Genomic DNA, 18,699 nt, shown 5'->3' with positions numbered 1-18,699 from the left:
TAGCTTATCTATCAGAGAGAGAGAGAGAGAGAGAGAGAGAGAGAGGTTGCCAAGGCAAAACTTGCATGGAATATCTACTTCACATGTTTTTAGGTTGGCTTGTTGTTTCACTAAAGCAGCCAGATTTGGCTCTCCGATTGGTTGCTGCACTTCCCTGATCTTTCCTTGTGTTTGTTAAACAAATAGCGACACAGCGTACCTCCAGCCAACGATCTCAAACTCTGAACTTTAGCATTGCTGCCCCTGCATCCTGCTTACCCTCACAGCCTGTCAACCATTGCATTAGTAACCTTTTCTTCCCTTTCGGTTGGCATCTGTTGTTTCTACCACAAAAGGATGTTGTTCCCTTCATAAGCACGAGGAGAGAGAGCCTGGCAACTACTTCCAAAGTGTCTTCCTCAGAGCTCCCCTGTGGTTAGGGCTCTTCATGGCACAGTCTCTGAAATGAGTAATGGGTGCTAAGGATAGATTTGAGCAAGCTTCCTCCCATTCTCTGCCCCTGCTAATATATGGAGATTGCCAGTGGTCATGACCTGTAACAAAAGCAGAAGAAAAATGCGAAATAAGGAGCTGGAATATGAGAATCAGGGCTTCAGGTGAGTGCAAGTTCCTCTTTGGTTGATTCTTGGTTCAGTTTTAACTCAATATCCATCATTACCTGGTTTCCTTCATACTCTGCAGTTAAGCATATAATTACCCTGCAAGTATAGTGCAATTGACTCAGGCTACAGTTATAATTTCTACGACAATTTTCTCCTGTTCTAAGTGATGGGTACTACTCAAGGTACTGATCTTTCAAACTGGCTATTTCAGGAATGGCTACTGATTTGCTTGGTACTCACAGAATCCGCTCTGCCTTGTTGGAGATAAAAGATACAGCAATCACAATAGGTATAAAAAGTAGAGATTGTATTCATAAAATAGCCAAATTATTGCTGAAAGCTAGGCAAAAGCTTTTATACACCTTGGAAGTGCCAATGGACAAGCATTCCAGACAAGACAGTAAGGAATCAGTTCGGAGAACAATCATGGAGCATGATAAGCTTTTCAGGCAGCAGGTACGTAACAAGTAGCCTTGTACTCTAACAGGTCTTTGACTCCTGAGTCTTTTGATTTTGCAAGGTATATTTGCACACAGACGAGGAAGTTAACAGATTGCTCTGGCTTCATCATAATATAATGTACTACATAGTACTGCTTATGCTACATAAACGTTATCTTTTCAGTGATAAGTTGACAATCAGTTGTTAATAAGATCTAAGTTATCTTCTTATTCCTACAACAAAGAGCCTTTGCAATGTGCACCGGAAGGAATGGCATCCGCTCTCGCCCTCGCTCTCCCGCTCGCTCGCTCGCTCGTGCCCCCTTCCGCCTCTCTTGTCAAGCTCCTTGCCGCCTCCCTCCTCCTCCACCTCGATGCTGCTCATGGCGTTCGCTTATTCCTTGAGGCCTGTTAGGTCTGCTTGGTTCTGTGATGGAAGGAGATTAGACTCCTTCCCTGTCGGATTGGGACTTGGCCCTCGGAAGACGTTTTCAAGCCAAGGTTCTTGCTCATTTTGGCTCGTCGGTACATCACCCTTCCTCCTCTTCCCGTGGATGTTTCTTCTTGCTTGCGGTGTTCCATCACTTTACCTTTCATCTCTCTAAGAATTTTGTGGGGCTTGCGTGCATTCGATTCTTGGTGGCTCTCCTGTTGTTTGCTTCTAAGGAAGTTGGTCTTTTCCTTTATGGGCTGAAGTGTGTTTTCACGGATCATTTTGATGTTTACTTCCATCTTTGGAGAGATGGAGGGGCTGATTGGAGGAAAGAAGAGCGTTGCTGGTTAGCCGAGGAAGAGAAGCAATAGACTTTGGTTTCCTATTCCAAGAGAAATAAGGTTCGTCCTTCTCCAGCAAAGCATGTTTCTTTCGCCACCTCATGCCTTCCCCGATCAAGAAATCAACTCCTTCTCTCCCTCCTAAGCTCGTCAAGATTGGAGCTTTTTCATGCCCAATTTCCTTTCCGGCTTGCTCGTCCCTTGGTTCATGGTCCAGCTTTGAAAAATTCTTTTTTTTCAAATCATCAAACAGTGTTGCCTAGGGACTCTTCCCCTTGCTCAGGCTCGGTCTCCTCGCCTTTAGGTCCGGCTAACCTTAGGCCCCTAGACCCTAGCTTGCGGCGAGCCTCCCATCATCAACACAACCCTAGCAGCCAGTGGAGATGTGGGAGGTTAGCTCTGCCTTGTCAAATCGCCACATCCTTCCCTCACCCATTGGGCCAACTCTGCCCGTGGATTTGTTGACTTGTCCAAGGAGGCATGCAGGGAACATTAGGAATGAAAGATCTCTAGATAGTGCCTTTCTAAATCAACGGGCCCACACGATTAGCCCTCCGCGAGAGTCTCCCCTTCCAAACCGCTGTTTCAGGTGCCTGGGATGGGGCCATTTTGTTAGAGAATGCCACGGGAATATCAGGTGCAAGTTTTGCTTCTCCTATGACCACATTGCAAAATTCTGTCAATTTTTTTTGGCAAGCGGTTTCGCTGGGTCCTCAAGGGTAGTTGCACTCTGGCTATTCACGCTTGGGATGGTATTGGCTCTCGCACCCCTCTGTCTTCCCAAGGCACCCCTCCACCTTTTCAAGCAAACAAAACCGCACCCTCCCTTGCATTGGAAACTACCCCCACTCTCCTCACTCTCCCCTCTGGCGATCGCCGCCACCATCCTCTACCTCCTCCAGCGTGATTGAAGTTCCAATTGAGGCTGAGAAGATGGTGAACTTTTCAATGGATCCGTTGAGGTTCACCCCACTAGAAATGATGGTCGAAGAAGGTGGCCCTGACAGGCTCTCTAGAGCATTTGTCTCTCTTGCTGATAATCCAACTTCATGAGTTCAATATTGTTGTTGCCCTAGATGATGACATTGATGTCGATGAGTATAATGCCTTCATGCATCAAATTAGACACTACTTAGTTAATTCGTATTTCCACATCCAATTTTGTTGCCCCCACCCCCACAGTGTTGGTTTGTTCTGGATGAGAGACACTTTCCAAAGAGACTGTGTGATTAGCGAGCCTTTTCATGTTATAGATGGGTTTAGAATTAAATTTATCAAGCATGATGCTGCTAGAAACTTCAGAAATTCTCCCTATGCCAGAGTTGGGTGGTTTTTAATCCTTGGATTTCCCCTATAATACATGAACATTAACTTCTTGGATCAAGCTTGTGCGATGTTTGGAAAGTTGATCCGCTGGCAGAACAATACTAGAAAAAAGGCCGATGTGTTAGTGAAATGCCTCTTTGATTCTGCTAATAATGTTCCAAGAAGCCTCATGATCAGGCAGGGTGACACCTAAGGTGGCACCGGGCATTCCTGGACAATGCCTGTTTATGTCTCAACAGTGAATTTGCAAACCTTCAACCTCAAGATGAAGAGAACCCCCCCCCCCCCTGGAACAATGAAAATCCTCACCCCTTTCATGATCCAATGATCATGGGAGAACAGCAGGAACATGAGAACCAGGTAGACCAGCCATGACATCCACTTTAGGGTAACCAGGGTTGGGATGTCCATGCCCAACAGGTGGGGCACGATGATAGGGATCCTATTTGGCAAGGTAAACCCATGATCGTGTAGGCTCTCCATGCTCCCTAGCCTCTGCCTCACTAGCACTCACACTCTTTGGGCTATTGGGCTGAGGATGAAAATTTTGACTCCTCATCATCAGTCAATCAAATAGCACAACAGGGCAATGGCCCAGAAAGAGGTGGTGGCCTTCCAGCTTGATCAGGATGTTCTTTTCTCTTCAGACCAAATGAATCAGTTTCAAAACCTGATGCTCCCTTTATGAATGAGTCTTTCAAAATAATCATGCAAGTTCCCCCAGCACCAAGGATTGAATTGATACACTCCTTACCTCTCCTGGCTACTACAAGCCTCCAGAACTCTCATCTTATAATCTTTATGTCTGAAGATGATCCCTTGGATGTCCCGGATAATGGGCGGTCTCTGGGGTTGATCAAAATGGACATGAATGCTAAAACCAGACTTGTTGTTAACAGAAATATCTCCATTACCTACAAGAGAAGGAAGCCATGTAAATGGAAAATCAGCTATTGTTGTATCTAGGTCTGCGCTAATTCAGAAGAACTCAAGGAAGCAGAAAATTGACACCCCTATCATGGACAAAGAACTTCAGAGGAGCCAAAGGAACACCAGTAAGGCAGTAATGCCTCAGGGTTTAGAAATCCTATTGTCAGTTGTCCTGCTCGAACTGCTAAGAGAAGCACAAGAATGGCTCCGGATCTCTCTGTGTTACTCTGGCTATGGGTAATGTTTCCTCTCTCAATGAGTTTCATGGCCTCTCTAAAATCCCTAGCCTTGATGACATTGATAAATTTACTGATTCTGTGTCGACTATATCAATTGGTGCTATCCAGAAAGAGGTTGTGGAAGTTTGTTGTCTCTCTCCTGAGGAAGTGACAAAGGAGCTATTGCTGGACGCTAGGATAGAGGAGCCTGAAGACGGCCATCACGGTTCATCAGCTTCTTAGGTCTTTTGGGATGTTAGTTTATTCTCTTGGTTGGGCTCGAGCCCCTTGGTCAGTCTGTCCTATTTAACCCCTTGATATTCCTAAGTATGTATGTATGGATTGCCACATCTTTTAGCTAGTTGTTTATGTCTGGCCCCTTATATTTTCGGCTATAGCTCATGTTTCTGGAATTCCTACTTCCCAATCGTTCTGGGCTCGATGGTTACTTTGTCGGATTTTCATGAATATGTTTCTGATTATGCATGCTTTGGTTTCTTGGTGTTGCTTGAGTTATTTGGCATGTGGCAAAATATAGATCGATCTATTTAGCCCCCCCCCCCTCTTCAATGAATACTCACAAGAGAACCTAGGACATCCTGAATTGAAGCATTATGGGTCTGAATGTTGAACGGAAATGGATGGCGGTGTGAGATAAAATTGAAGAGAGTTCTTGCTCCATTCTTTGCATTCAAGAAACAAAAATAGAACACATTGATGCTCAATTTCTCAAGAAAATTGCTCCAAAGAGGTTCAACAAATTTGCCTTGTCCCCTCTAGGGGGGGCTCTAGAGGTATTCTCATTGCCTGAATGGGGTCTTGTTTCACTGAAAAATATCACCTTCTCGACCCCTTTTGCCTTGACCGTTGCATTCACTTCCAATTTAAATTCTGATCAGTGGTATGTCATGATAACCTATGGGTCGTGTCAAGGGCCAGAGAGGCGGGCTTTCATTGACTATCTCAATGACCTCCAAATTGAGGATGATGAAAATTGGTTAATTATTGGGGACTTTAATTTTTACAGGTCTCTTGAATATAGGATCAAGTCGGGGGGGGGGGGTAATCTAAACGATATAACTCTCTTTAATGAGGTTATCAGCAACCTAGGTCTGATTGAGATTCCTTTGAAAGGCAGAAAATATACTTACAGTAATATGCAGGCTGATCCCCTCCTCGAACAGCTCAATTGGTGCTTCACTTCTATTAATTGGACTTTAGACTACTCCAATACTCTCTTGCTCCCTCTTGCAAAACCAATCTTTGATCACTCTCCCTATTTTGTTCAAATTGGCACCAAGATCTCCAAAGCCAAAGTCTTCAGATTTGAATTTTTTTGAGTTGAGCAACCTGGTTTCATGGAGCTTGTCTAAGCAACTTGGAATTCTCACTCTAGGGAGACTTCTAGTCCTAAAATCATATCCTCCAAATTGAAGCTTCTTAGAAGGGTCTTAAGAAGATGAAGCAAAGAGCTTTCTCAATTAAACAATATTATTAGAGATTGTAGTAGTGTGTTACAAGTTTTGGAAAAAATTGAAGAACGAAGAAATCTCTTCATTCAAGAAAGAAACTTCAGAAGAATCCTTAAAAAGCATATTCTCAAGTTGCTCCTGTAAAAATGATTATTGATGGAAAAGATGTACTATTAGATGGGTTACTTTTGGTGACAAAAGCACCTAATTCTTCCACGCGGCAACCACTAAAAGATTTAGAAAAAAATCTATCTCTATCCTACAAGCAAATGATGAAAGCCTAGTAAACAACCATGAAGAAAAAAACAGTTATTCTCTACAATGCCTTCAAAAGCAGAATGGAAACTTCTAATAACTTGACTATGCTATTCAATCTTGATGAGCTTATTCAAAGATCAGGCACCCTTGAAGCACTCTCTGATCCTTTCTCCACGGATGAAATTGATGGTGGTAAAAAAAAAATATGCCATCTGACAAATCTCTAAACCTGGGTGGGTTTAATGGCTTCTTCAAGAACTGTCAGCAAATCATCAAAAATTACTTCCACAGGCTTTGTGCAGACTTTTACAACGGGAACATCAATTTGCGGGCTCTGAATAGCTCCTTCATTACCTTGATTCCTAAAAGTAATAACCCCGTCACTGCAAAAGATTTTAGGCCCATTTAACTATGGTTTAAAGCTTATCACAACATTGTTGGCAAATAGACTGCAGAGGGTCATCATTACTATCATCCACATAAATCAATATGGCTTTATCAAGAATAGAACAATTCAAGACTGCCTAGCTTGGGTCTTCGAATATCTCCATCAGCGCCACTTCTCTAAACGTGAGCTAATTATCCTAAAGCTGGATTTTGAAAAGGCGTTTGACATCGTAGATCACAATGTCATTCTTGTAATGTCTCAGAAACTTGGCTTCCCCTCACAATGGATCAGTTGGTTGAATTCCATCCTGAGTTCAGCTTCATCTTCCATTCTTTCAATGGTGTTCCTGGAAAAACTTTCAACTGCAGGAGAAGGGTGAGGCAAGGTGACCCACTCTCTCCATTTCTTTCTGTGGTGGCTACTGATTTATTACAATACATCATCAATGAAGCTCATGGAAGGGGTATTTTAAACAAGCCTATCCCAAGCAACGATAGTCAAGATTTTCCAATCATTCAGTATGCAAATGACACCCTGCTTTTCATGGAGGGTTCACAACATCAACTCTTCTGTCTAAAAGGAATCATACATTCTTTTTCCACTTCTACTGGCCTAAAAGTAAACTATGATAAATTTTGCTTTGTTCCTATTAATATGGGTCAAGAAAAGACCTCTCTCTTGGCAGGAGTCTTTGGTTGTGTTGTGGGATCCTTCTCTTTCACCTATCTTGGTTTTCCCTGGGCACAACTAGGCCTAAAGTGGAGGATCATGTGCTTTTGACAAACAAGATTGAAAGGAGGTTATCTGCTATCTCTACCTCCTCACCATGGCGGGAAGATTAGAAATGGTTAATTCAGTTCTCTCATTTTTGCCCACTTACACTATGTGCACCCTTCGTCTTCCTTCAATTGTGATCCAAACAATAGATAGAGCAAGAAAACATTATCTTTGAAGGGGGTGCTAACATTAACTCTTCTAAAAAGGCTTTGGTGGCTTGGGATAAAGTCTGTAGGTCCAAAATGAAAGGTGGCGTGGGAGTTATCAACCTCAAAATTTCGAATGAAGCCCTCTTTCTTAAGTACTTGCATAAGTTCTACAACAAGCATGACCTCCCTCAGGTAAAGTTGATTCTAGAATGTCCATTACTCCAATGATCAAGTCCCCCATCTGGACATGACAAAGGGCAACTTTTTGTGGAACGATATTTTAAAATATATCGATCACTACAAAGGCATTGCCAATTGAACAGTTAGGAATGGTGACTCTGTCCTACTCTGAAACGATGTCTGGAATAATTCTATCCTTAGACTTAGACTCTCAAGATTGTTCTCTTATGCTAGGAATGAAAATATCTCTTATGCACAGACATTTTTACACCCCTATCTCTGAGCAAGCTTTTCAAGAATTCACAACTCTTACTTCAATTATGAATTACATACAAAGTAACCACAACAATACGGATATTTGACAATATATATGGGGCTCTGAAGATTACACAGCAAACAAGTTCTACAATCTGACCTTCAAGGGGATCCATCCACCTACGTCTTTCAGTTGGATCTGGAAATCCAAAGGCAACATAAAGCTAAAAGTCTTCACCTGGCTGTTGTTCATGGATAGGCTAAATATTAGAAACCTTCTAAAAAGAAAAAGGCTCAAATTTGAAGAAAATAACTACAACTATGTACTCTACAATAGTAGAGTGGAAGAAACAGCCTTCCATCTCTTCTCTAAGTGCCATTTTGCTACCAGGTGCTGGACTCCTGTAAACATGGCTTGGGACAAGCAGTTTCACTTCTTCCATATGTTGAGCAAATCCAGAAGAGATTTCTCTCATCCATTCTTCATGGAGATCTTCTTTATTATCACAGCTTGGTCTACATATCCTTCTCTACCTGGAAAGTGTCCTTTATAAATGAGGTGTCTGTTCAATCCTTTAGGCTGCCTGTGTCCTTGAGACCCCTTGTCTCCACCTGGCTCTCTCCGCTGCCTTGGCTCTCCTCTCCCTTTGTACAGTCCCTCCTTTTTGTTTGTCTGCTTGTTCTTCTCTTTTGTTTTTTATTTATAATATATACCACATTAAGGTTTTACCCCTACTGTTTTCCCCAAAAAAAAACAAAGAGCCTTTGTATCTTATACTGTCTTTTGCATCAGGTGCACGAATTACATCGGTTATATAATGTGCAGAAATCACTGATGACTGAACTAGGTTGTGAGAATCATAGTTTCCAATCTAGAACAGAAGAAACTCATGAAGTGGTGCAGGGATCAAGGCCGAATCTCAAGAGTAGTCCTTCAACCTCCGAGACCAACCAATCTGCTCGCCTTGATTATGTACAACACTCAGCTCCCCAACAAGTACCTGAACATTTAAGTCTTCAAGAATGCAAGCCAGGAACCTGCCTAAGCCTCTTCAGTGAAGAAACTTCAACAACCAAAGATGGATTTCACACAGAAAGACCAGCAGGTAGCCATAAATCAGTTGAAGATGAAAGTTGGAGTGCCTCTGTGGAGTGCGATCTTGACCTCAAACTAAGCATCGGCCCCAGTTCACATGCAACAAAAGGACGACCTTGGCTATTCTCTGGCAGCAGGGAAAGACACCCTTCTGGTCAGCATCCGTGAGAGCAAACTGGTATATCTGGGTCAGTTAGATGATGCAAGAAGCAATGAAACACCACTCCACAGTTTCATACTGAGAAAGCTGAAGCCCCATAAAAAATGGCATAACGAACGATATGCAGAAATACAAGTCTGAAGAAAAGTCCACCTCCTCTTTAGACATCTTTCACAAAAAGTCATATGGCATTGAAGTGCTTCCATCAAATTTTGATCAGAATTTTTTTAGTCACTAGTAATCTGTGTGCAAAAATCTAGGGCCTCTCAGGCACCAATGCTTGTTAGGACTGCATTATTGTAATGTCAGGCAAAGCATTGGTAGCAATTAAGTTCTTGTTTGTCTTGTCCATAATTTAGAGTTTTAGGACAAAAGAAAACTACATGCAAGTGACGAATTTGAAGGAAAAAAAAATCTGATTTCAGTGCTCTTATAGCAATAGTTAATACTTATATTCACTACTTCCTTAAATAGACTTTTAAATGACCTACCATAATCGATTTTTTTGTTATTTGCATTTGTGCTATGCATGCAACATACTTTAAGTATCATTTTTCAAAATCAATATCACATGTTTCGCAAGCAAACATCCCAAGTTCCTTACTATCCAAACATTGTCCAACTTGGTCTGCATTATGTAGCTCTTCATTGCAAACTAGGATTGCCAATATTAACTCCTTTGAAATCATAAGCAGTATTCTGAAGTTAGCTTGCTCTGCTGTTTAACATTGAGTGTCATATGTTCAAAAACAAGTCAGATAAATAAGTTAGCCAAGCTACCATTAATTGATCGAGATCCATTCTGCCATTTTTTTTCTTTAAGAAAAATCCTATTCTGCATTCACCAGAATCCACCACAGGAGCATTCCCCGTCCTTGAAATGATGGAATCTCATATTGTCCCTGACTATAATCTCAATGGGCTCAACTTTTGACACCAATTGTATAAATAAATGGCAGTCATCACAGATTCTTAGATTCTTTACTATCCTAATTGTGCATCTAGACCCAAGTGTGAGCAATCCAAATGACAGAGCAAGCTTCTCACTGTGACTCATTAACAACCTTTCTTTCTCTTGCTCACTTACATCATAAACAATTGAACTCAGGATTGGCATATAACCTGAAAGCTTCAATTTTGCCACTAGCTCCAACAGTGCCTTCTTTATTTCATGTGTCCTTGGGTGCGTATTATCACCAGCAAAGAACTGATGCACCAAACCATCTCGGCCTTCAAACCAGCTAACTGCAGGATCCTTTTTCAGCCTCCGGTTCCTCATCAGTTTCCTAACCTTTGACACTTCATCCCACTCTCCTGCTGATGCAAGTGTATTTGATAACAACACGTAGTTCCCTATGCCCTCTGGCTCGAGCTTAAAAAGATGTTCAGCAGCAACCTTAGCAACTTCGGTATTTCCATGGATTCGGCAAGCCCCTAGCAGTGCCCCCCAGACACCACCATGAGGCTCCAAGGTCATTGACTTTACAAGATCAAGGGCTTCATTCACCAATCCAGCCCGACCAAGCAAATCAACCATACAAGCATAGTGATCTGCGGATGGCAATATCCCATACCTGTCCTTCATGTGTGCAAAGTAGTAGCGCCCTTCTTTAACCATCCCTGCATGGCTACAAGCTGTCAACACCCCAATGAAGGTAACATGATTCGGTTCCACATCTGCACTCCTAACCATGTCTTTGAACAAAGCAATTGCATCGTTAGCCCTCCCATGTGATGCGAGGCCAACAATCATTGAGCTATAAGTGTAGACGTTCTTCTCTTGCATCCTTTCAAACACCTTGTGTGCCTCGTCAATGAGACCACACTTCGCATACATGTCCACCAACCCTGACCCAACAATCACATTCCCTCCAAAACCATTCCTCTCTGCAATCTCCTGAACCCAGGAGGCACGTCTCACTGCACCAAGCTGAGCACAAGCTGAGATAGCACCGATCAATGAAACTTCATCAATGGCCATGCCAGCTGCCGCCATCTGCTCAAATGCCTCCAGAGCCTTCACTGGCATGGCATTCTGCGCATACCCAGTCACCATCGCTGTCCACGCCACCATATCCTTCACTGGGCACCGTGCAAACACCTCCTCCGCTGACCCCATATCCGCGCTTCTGGAATACGCCACCACAATGCTTGTCCAGGAAATGACATCCTTCACCATCATTTCATCAAACACCTTACGTGCAGCACCAACATCACCACAGGCAACATAAGCACCGATCAGCGAGTTCTCAACAAACCGATGCTTATCAAACCCTCCGATGAGGATCGAGACCGCGTGGGCGGCGGCGGCGGCGGGTAGGGAGCGCGCGACCGCGGCAGACTTGGCCAGCGGGGAGAAAGCGAACGGGAGGAACGGAAGATCGCCGCCGTGCACGAGGCGGAGGTGGGAGAAGAGGCGGAAGGTTTCCAGCGGCGGCTGCGTGAGGAGCGCAAAGCGGAGGAGCGCGGCGGCGAGGAAGGGGTCGGGTGGCGAGTGGGCGGAGAAGACGGCCCGCGCGTAGCGGAGCGGCGTGCGCGTGGGCGGGAGTGGGAGCGCGGCGAGGCGGCGGAGCAGGCGGGAGAGGAGGAATGGGCGGGAGGGCGGAGGGAGGGGCAGGCGGACGATGAGCGCGTGGAGGTGGCGGAGGTGGGGAAAGGAGGGCGAGGAGGCGACGGCGGCGAGCAGCAGCGATGTGAGGGACGGGGGCGGGAGGAGGGGGAGCGGCAGGTCGGTGGGCGCGCGCGGTGGTGGGTGAGCGAGGAGCCGCCCGGGAGGGCGAGACGGGGCGAGGTGCACCATGCTGGCGCGGCGGCACGGTGCGAGGCGAGTTGCAAGCGGCGGATTGGTTTCGAAACGGGGTTTTGTCGCGGCCGTTTTTGCCCGAGCAACACGGGAGAAGTTATTTTGTGAGTGATTACGGGAGAAGGAATTTTTATATTTTATTTTTTCAAATTCAGCAATTTTAAACGTCTGTTTGAAAATAGCAATTTTTATATTTTAAAATTTCAAATTTAATAATTTTAAACACCCGTTGAAAGTACGATAGGCTTAAAAAAATATATCACCATTACAACATGTGACATGTTAAAAAAATACTACATTCCATTTTTCTCAAGATTCAAAACATTTTGTAAATAGTAATGAAAACTTCTTAAAAGAAATTATATTGTAAGGATGTTATCATCTAGTCCTTATAAAATTTTCAGCAAAAAAGTTACTTGTATAATGAGTAAAAAAGAAGTAATTTTAGAGATGCTGAAATTTGTAGGTGTTGAGCAGAAATTTGTGTTTTAAGCTCAATAAGTTACCTGTACAAATTGGAAAAAAAAATTAGAGATGCTGAAATTAGTATGCCCATGCAAACCCATGTCAGCTAGTTGGGCCGTGCCGATCCACCACTGTTTTGAGACCGGACACATAGGATGATCCAACACTGCAGCTCCGGCCACAACGCACGATCGTGCGGCCTGCCGCCTCTCTCTCACCTGCCGCAGCTTCTCCTCCTGGTTTTTTTTTATATTTTTCATTATTTATATTTAAATAAATAGATTTTTGGTAGTAATATTTGTATAAATAGATGTCTATCGTCTTCTGAAAATGCTGAAGGATGTCGTGGTGACGTTACGTCACCCCTTATTACCCTCTCAGAGGGTAGGTAGGGTCTACCCCACATTTGCTGGCCGTACCACCTATTGAGAGGGCAGGTAGCCCTCTTATCGCCCTCTCAGGGTCGATTAGCTCCTGCACCTGCCCTCTCAGGGGCAGTTAGCCCCCCGCTCCCACTCTTTCACTATCCTCACAGTATAAAAAGATTAAAAATTAGTCAAAATAGTCATTTAAATCTAGAAAAAAGAAAGAGGGAGGGAGACAATGCGGTAAAGCCCTACTATTTTTGATTTGCGGATTTTGAATCTTGGTTTTCAATAATTTTTTCAGACTTATATTTTTATTAGTAATTAAAGCACTACTAGATCTAGGGTTTAGCGATATAATAATAGTTATATTATATGAGACATAGGGTTTAGAAAGGTAGGATATGATGTCTTTTGTGGTATATTGGAAATATCAATTTCAACATGATAGGATAACCATTAGATGCATAGTAGTATTTAGAGTACGGTAGTTTCAATTATCTAAATTTTACAGAATAATGATGTAAGTAATAATTATAGATAATTAGAAATTTTATTAAATAGACGGATGGTTAATTAGTTTAAATTAGTTACTTTGCTTAGGAGCAATATTGATTGTAGTGAACTAAACGTATTGTTAGGTAATCATCGGTGTCGGTAATTTTATTAGAGTTTTGATAATCAGAAGTATAGTTTTTCGGTATTAACATTGGATATATTTTTGGATGTTTTCAGGGATGTCCGATAAATTATATTTTCAGATATATTATGATGAAGTTCAAATTAGTTATGGTCCTAGCGGTGTAGATTTCTCTAGATTTCAGCATATCATAAAGATACTTAGTAGAGCCAATGAGAGGACCATAGTGGGCGTATGCAAGTAGTTGATGCACCATTTTCAACTGGATCTCCAGCAACATGAGCTTTAAGTTGAGAGCTGTGTTACTCAGGGGTACTTTAGGGAGCTCATCCAGATTAATACGACATCTACTTAGAGGCAATACGTAGATATATCATGTGAACGTGATCTCACTCTTCTACTGCTAGCTGAGGCTTACCGAAAGGATCCAACATAGATAAATATTGCGGAAGCAGTAGTAGAAATAAGTCAGGCAGTGGTGGATGAAGCAGACCCGGCCACTATAGGGGATGAGTAAGACGTTGGGGATGTGCGGAAGATGCAACCGAGGGGTGTAGCCAATGAGGGGAAGCACATCCCTAGCATAATTGAAGAGATGAAGAGGGATGATCAAGAGTTGGAGGAAGACATTGCTGATGAGGATTCATCTGATGAGGAGCGAAATGCTCTTGTTCCTGCAGAGTGGAGGAATCAGAAATTTTTAAAGCTAGTGGTGAGTGAATGTCATCAGACACCTTGGAAATATCATGAGAACGAGGTGTCTCAAGATGCTATATACCCTAGTAAGGAGGTTGTTATTGATGCAGTGAAATTTTGATCATTGTCTCTTCGAAGTCAGTTCAAGATTGTGAAGTCGAGCAAAAAGGGAGTACGACATCAAGTGGCGGGTGCACACATTCAGGTACAAAATTGCATTTTATACCAATACATTCATTTGCATATTTATCGTATATAATAAATTTATCTGTTTACAAAGCCCTCGAGTGATTATACATGGACGACAATGGAACATCACAGTCGTCATACCCGAATCAGGAGGCTGAGCCTGGGCCAAATCCCTCATTCGACCTTGTGAGGGACTTTTTCAGGGCCACACCGGACTACGACGTCGTCATGCGGCCCGAGTTGCCCAGTGCTCCACTACTGACGCAACAAATCCAGGAGGAGACCTCAACACATGTAATCTCTATTAGGCCTATCAGGCAAGTAGGTCCACCGAACGTCCTGACCTACTCTAGGGGCCACGTAAGGGCGAACCAGCGGTAATGGCTATGGGACCATGATGGTGGGAACGACCTACGACAGTGAGGGAGACAACAATATGATTTTACCTTTGCTATTGTAACTTACATGTTTGTTTCATAATGCATCTTTGATTCGCAAACTAGTCTTACATATTCGAACGTATCTACTTTATATGTACTACTTACCATGTGATTACTGCATTTCTTAATCCACGTGACCGCACACTAGATGCATTTCTTCAACAGGTCGACCCATTCCTCCTCCTCGGCTTTGATGTCGAAGTTTGGGGCGGGCTTTAGACCAAATGATGAAATAACAACGCCTCTATCCTGACTCAGGTTTTAGACACGCTAATGCTTGTAGTAGTGTCTTCTTATAATTAATGTGGTAGCATGAGCTAATGTTGTAGCACGAGCACCTTGGTGACTGTCATAAACTGGGTTGTATCTCCAGTACCTCTGGGACTAATATTAATTACAGCTCTAGTATCAAACATATGATTGTAAGAACCGTTCAACACACTATAATTATTTGCTTTAGAATAAATGCTTAAAGCAGACTTTCACTTTGTATTAAGATCAAAAGGATAAATGTTACTTCTGCCACCATACAAAGTCTATTCTACACGCGCGGCCGACCGTGGCTTCTGGGCGGCGAAAACGCCACCCATCCATGCTTCTTTCTGGAACGTGTGGTGCTGCGGCGAAGTGCCTCTTCTTGCCTATCCTCTGTATAAAAAGGCAGTGGTTGCCATGCAACTCCTCACCCCACCACTCTCGCCTTTCGATCTCTTTCCAAGTCATTGAATAGTGGTGTTTCTGCTTCAGCTTCACTGCATGCAAGTAGTGCGAGAGTGCATGGCTTCCTCTGCAGCTTTCTTGGCTCTCTCCCTCTTTGCTTTACGCCTCTGCTGCTGTCATGAGCAAGATGCCGATGATGGCAATGGCGTGACTGCGATCTATAGCCTTGGTGACTCCATCACTGACACGGGGAACCTGGTCAAGGAGGCGTCTCCTGGCATGTTCGAGACTATCAAGCACCGTATGGCGTCACGTTGGGGCATCTAACTGGAGAAGCAAATTTTATAAGATTTTCTGAGTAAGATCCTCATATGACCTCTATCTAGTCATTCATCCTCGACCTAACAACATGTGTTTATGTGTGCCAGTATGATGGAGTACACGTGTTGACACCTCGCAAAGTCTATACGTGAGATCGGACCTTATAAAATTTACTTCCCTCAACTGGACGGTACTCTGATGGGCTCCTTATGATCGACTTCCTAGGTGTGCTTACTGAACAAAGTGAAGTCTAGTTTGAGAACTTTGATATACTCCTTCCGATCATAAATACTTATCGTTGTGATTAAGATCCAATTAAACTTTTAAAACATTAACAGTCAATAGTTTTAAAATATTTAGTTTTGAAATATAAAAATCATGGATGTAGTTTTGTCTTTACATATACTTTCATAATATTATATTTTTTATTGGATATTATTACTATATTCTAATAAAAAAATAAGGGTCAAAGTTGCACATTAAAAACAGTAAAAAAATAAAATAAAAAACGTCATGTATTTTTACTACACGGTACAGACATTTCGTAAGCAACAATGTCTCTGATCCCTGTTCTAAATATTTTCTGAATCACAAAGTTAAGCAGTAGGCGTGTCTCTGACATTAGCCTTTCGTTCTGTGTAGACGTGTTCTAAATATTCTCTGACAATTTCGTAGACGTGTTCTAAATATTGTCTGACAATTTCGTAAGCAGCTCAGGACCTGGGTCTTCCGTTTCTGAACCGTTACCTGGGCAAGAACAAGAGCTTTGATCACGGCGTAAACTTCGCCGTCGCCGGAGCCACCGCGACGGACCCTGCCGTCCAGTTCAGCCGGGGCTTCCCCATGCCTTTCGCCGCCAACTCCCTTAAGCTGCAGCTGCGGTGGTTCAAGGACTTCATGAAGTCCAGCTTCGGCACTGATGAAGGCATGAGATTCCTCTTCCCTGTTCTTTCAGTTGTCAACCTTCGTGGAACTGACAAATGCGTCACACGTTGCTGTTAAACAAGTGGAGATCTGCAAGTTCCACGAATGAAAATGTCAAAAAAGAAAAAATTGTGTGATTGCAGAGATACGCAGGAGGCTTCAAAATTCTCTGGTTCTGATCGGTGAGATTGCAGGGAACGACTACAACTACGCCTTCTTCGGGAACAAGGCTGTGAACGAGGTGGAGAAACTGATCCCAGAGGTTGTCCGAACCATCATAGACGCCGCCAAGGTAAACAAACATGACACATTGATACACCTAATGGACTTGTGACATTGCTACAATGGAGATGGCTGCCATGAAAATAAACTAGGGTATGATAACTGTTATGACTCAATAGAACGATCAAAAACCGCCTATGGTCGGTTATGCCCAACGGACAGGCACCCGTTTACCTTGTATATATGCATCAAGGATCAATGAATGAAAGAACAATTCTCTCGAATTCTCTCTACAAACTACTGTCTCATTACAATTTCATACAACAATAACGATATGGTGGATATCGTAAGGGCAGCTCCAGTAAAATACTGTGCCGGAGCTACTGTAGCACTTTTCCCGATCGAGTAGCGTTCGTCAAACGTCTCTAGCAGAATCGGCAACGGCGGTACAATGAAGCCGATCGGTGGTACCTGGCGGCAAATTTGCGGAGGGAAGCCGCATCCGGCAATACTGTTTACAGAGGTTATGCTGTGGGTTTGAAGTGAGAAAGAGAGTAATAAAAGGTAGAAAATATAGTAATTGCTGGAGATGAAAAAATAGGAGATGCTGTAATAATATTAGAGAATGCTCTAATAATATTAGAGAATGCTGTAATAATGTTATAGAAGATAAATTTTTAGAGTATTTATTGAAAATGACCTAACTGCAGGAAGTGCTTGACATGGGCGCCAACGGAGTCATCGTCCCGGGCAACTTCCCCATCGGCTGCGTGCCGGGCTACCTGACCATGAGGGCCGGCTCGTCGGAGCCGTCGGACTACGACTCCATGGGCTGCGTCCGGGAGTTGAACCTTTTCGCCGCCATGCACAACTCGCGGCCATCCTACCCGGACGCGTCAATCGCCTACGCCGACTACTTCAACTCGTTCCTCGCCCTCCTCAGCAACGCCTCGTCGCTCGGTAGGCACGCACACACAAATAAATTGATGATTTGCCATCGAAAAGATTGATACTTTAATTATGATACTACTTATGCCAATAAAATATTAGATCATTTGAATCAGTAACTGTAGGTTCGAATTGTAAATAAGCGAATGGCAAAAATACATGCATGCGCGCCAGAAACGGCAGGCAGATGCGTGCAGCGTTGTTCGATGCGTATGGGTGGTGGTGTGTGTTTCTTCAGGTTTCGACGCGGCGAGCACGCGCAAGGCGTGCTGCGGGGCGGGCGGCGGCGGCGAATACAACTTCGACTGGCGGAGGATGTGCGGCGCCGGGGGGGCGACGGCGTGCGCAGAGCCGTCGGCGTACGTGAGCTGGGACGGGATACACATGACGCAGGCGGCGTACAGGGCCATGTCCAGGCTCATCTACCGTGGGAAGTACCTGGAGCCGCAGATACTGAATTTCCAGGAGAGAAATGGCCAAGCATAGATGGAGAATCATAGAATAGAAAGATGATCGCAGGCCATGCATGGCGTCATTTGGAAACTTCTCGGCTATTTTTTCAAGGCTTCGATGGGTTTCGTCTGCCGCGGTAGTAGTAGCACCTGGAGCAAATGTCAGCTGTATCCGTGTATGCTATGTACGCGTGTAATAATGTATCAAAACTGTGAGCGATATACACGCTGCAGCTTTTAGTTCTAGCTAAGTGAACGTAACCTTGCAATATAAATATAAATATTAGATACAGTAGTATTAAGCATAAACTCGCACTGCCGAATGAATACATCGAAAACGATATTTTACTTTGATTTTAAATAAAAAAAACAAAAAAAAATATCTACTAATTTCTCTCATAATTTCTTTATTTATTTATATTAATAAAATATATCTCATATCCATAGCTGACATAAAGTAAGGAAGCTATAGAACAAGAATGGATAGAAAAATAAGTAAATTATTTAAATTTTAAGAGTTTATATTAGATAAGAGAAGAGTAAAAAGAA

At 43.2% G+C, this 18,699-nt stretch overlaps 3 protein-coding genes across 4 annotated transcripts; 2 read left to right on the top strand and 1 right to left on the bottom strand.

Moving 5' to 3' along the window:
* The first annotated feature begins 39 nt into the window (after positions 1–39).
* LOC133927294 (uncharacterized) lies at positions 40–9,471 on the top strand. Of its 2 annotated transcripts, none has more exons than XM_062373690.1 (3): positions 40–596; positions 814–1,058; positions 8,596–9,471. In XM_062373690.1, exons 1-3 carry the CDS (start codon positions 578–580, stop codon positions 9,031–9,033), a joined length of 702 nt encoding a protein of 233 aa, XP_062229674.1. In that variant the 5' UTR covers positions 40–577; the 3' UTR covers positions 9,034–9,471. The 2 variants fall into 2 exon arrangements, with proteins under 2 accessions (XP_062229674.1, XP_062229673.1); XM_062373689.1 differs by having other exon boundaries at positions 43–596; positions 8,563–9,471.
* Positions 9,399–11,892, bottom strand: LOC133927293 (pentatricopeptide repeat-containing protein At5g44230). The gene has a single exon (XM_062373688.1). It carries the CDS (start codon positions 11,823–11,825, stop codon positions 9,867–9,869), a length of 1,959 nt encoding a protein of 652 aa, XP_062229672.1. The 5' UTR covers positions 11,826–11,892; the 3' UTR covers positions 9,399–9,866.
* Positions 11,893–14,291: 2,399 nt separating this feature from the next.
* On the top strand, positions 14,292–18,301 carry LOC133927792 (GDSL esterase/lipase At1g28650-like). The gene is made up of 7 exons (XM_062374183.1): positions 14,292–14,504; positions 15,371–15,584; positions 15,776–15,829; positions 16,317–16,529; positions 16,672–16,820; positions 17,461–17,710; positions 17,937–18,301. The coding sequence occupies exons 1-7, from the start codon at positions 14,292–14,294 to the stop codon at positions 18,182–18,184; spliced, it is 1,341 nt and encodes a 446-aa protein (XP_062230167.1). The 3' UTR covers positions 18,185–18,301.
* The last annotated feature ends 398 nt before the right edge of the window (positions 18,302–18,699 follow it).

The sequence above is a fragment of the Phragmites australis genome, chromosome 8 (assembly GCF_958298935.1).
Source record: "Phragmites australis chromosome 8, lpPhrAust1.1, whole genome shotgun sequence".
Taxonomy (NCBI): Eukaryota; Viridiplantae; Streptophyta; class Magnoliopsida; order Poales; family Poaceae; genus Phragmites; species Phragmites australis.
The sequence above is the reverse complement of the archived record's forward strand: the minus strand, read 5'-3'. Positions and strand labels throughout refer to the sequence as shown.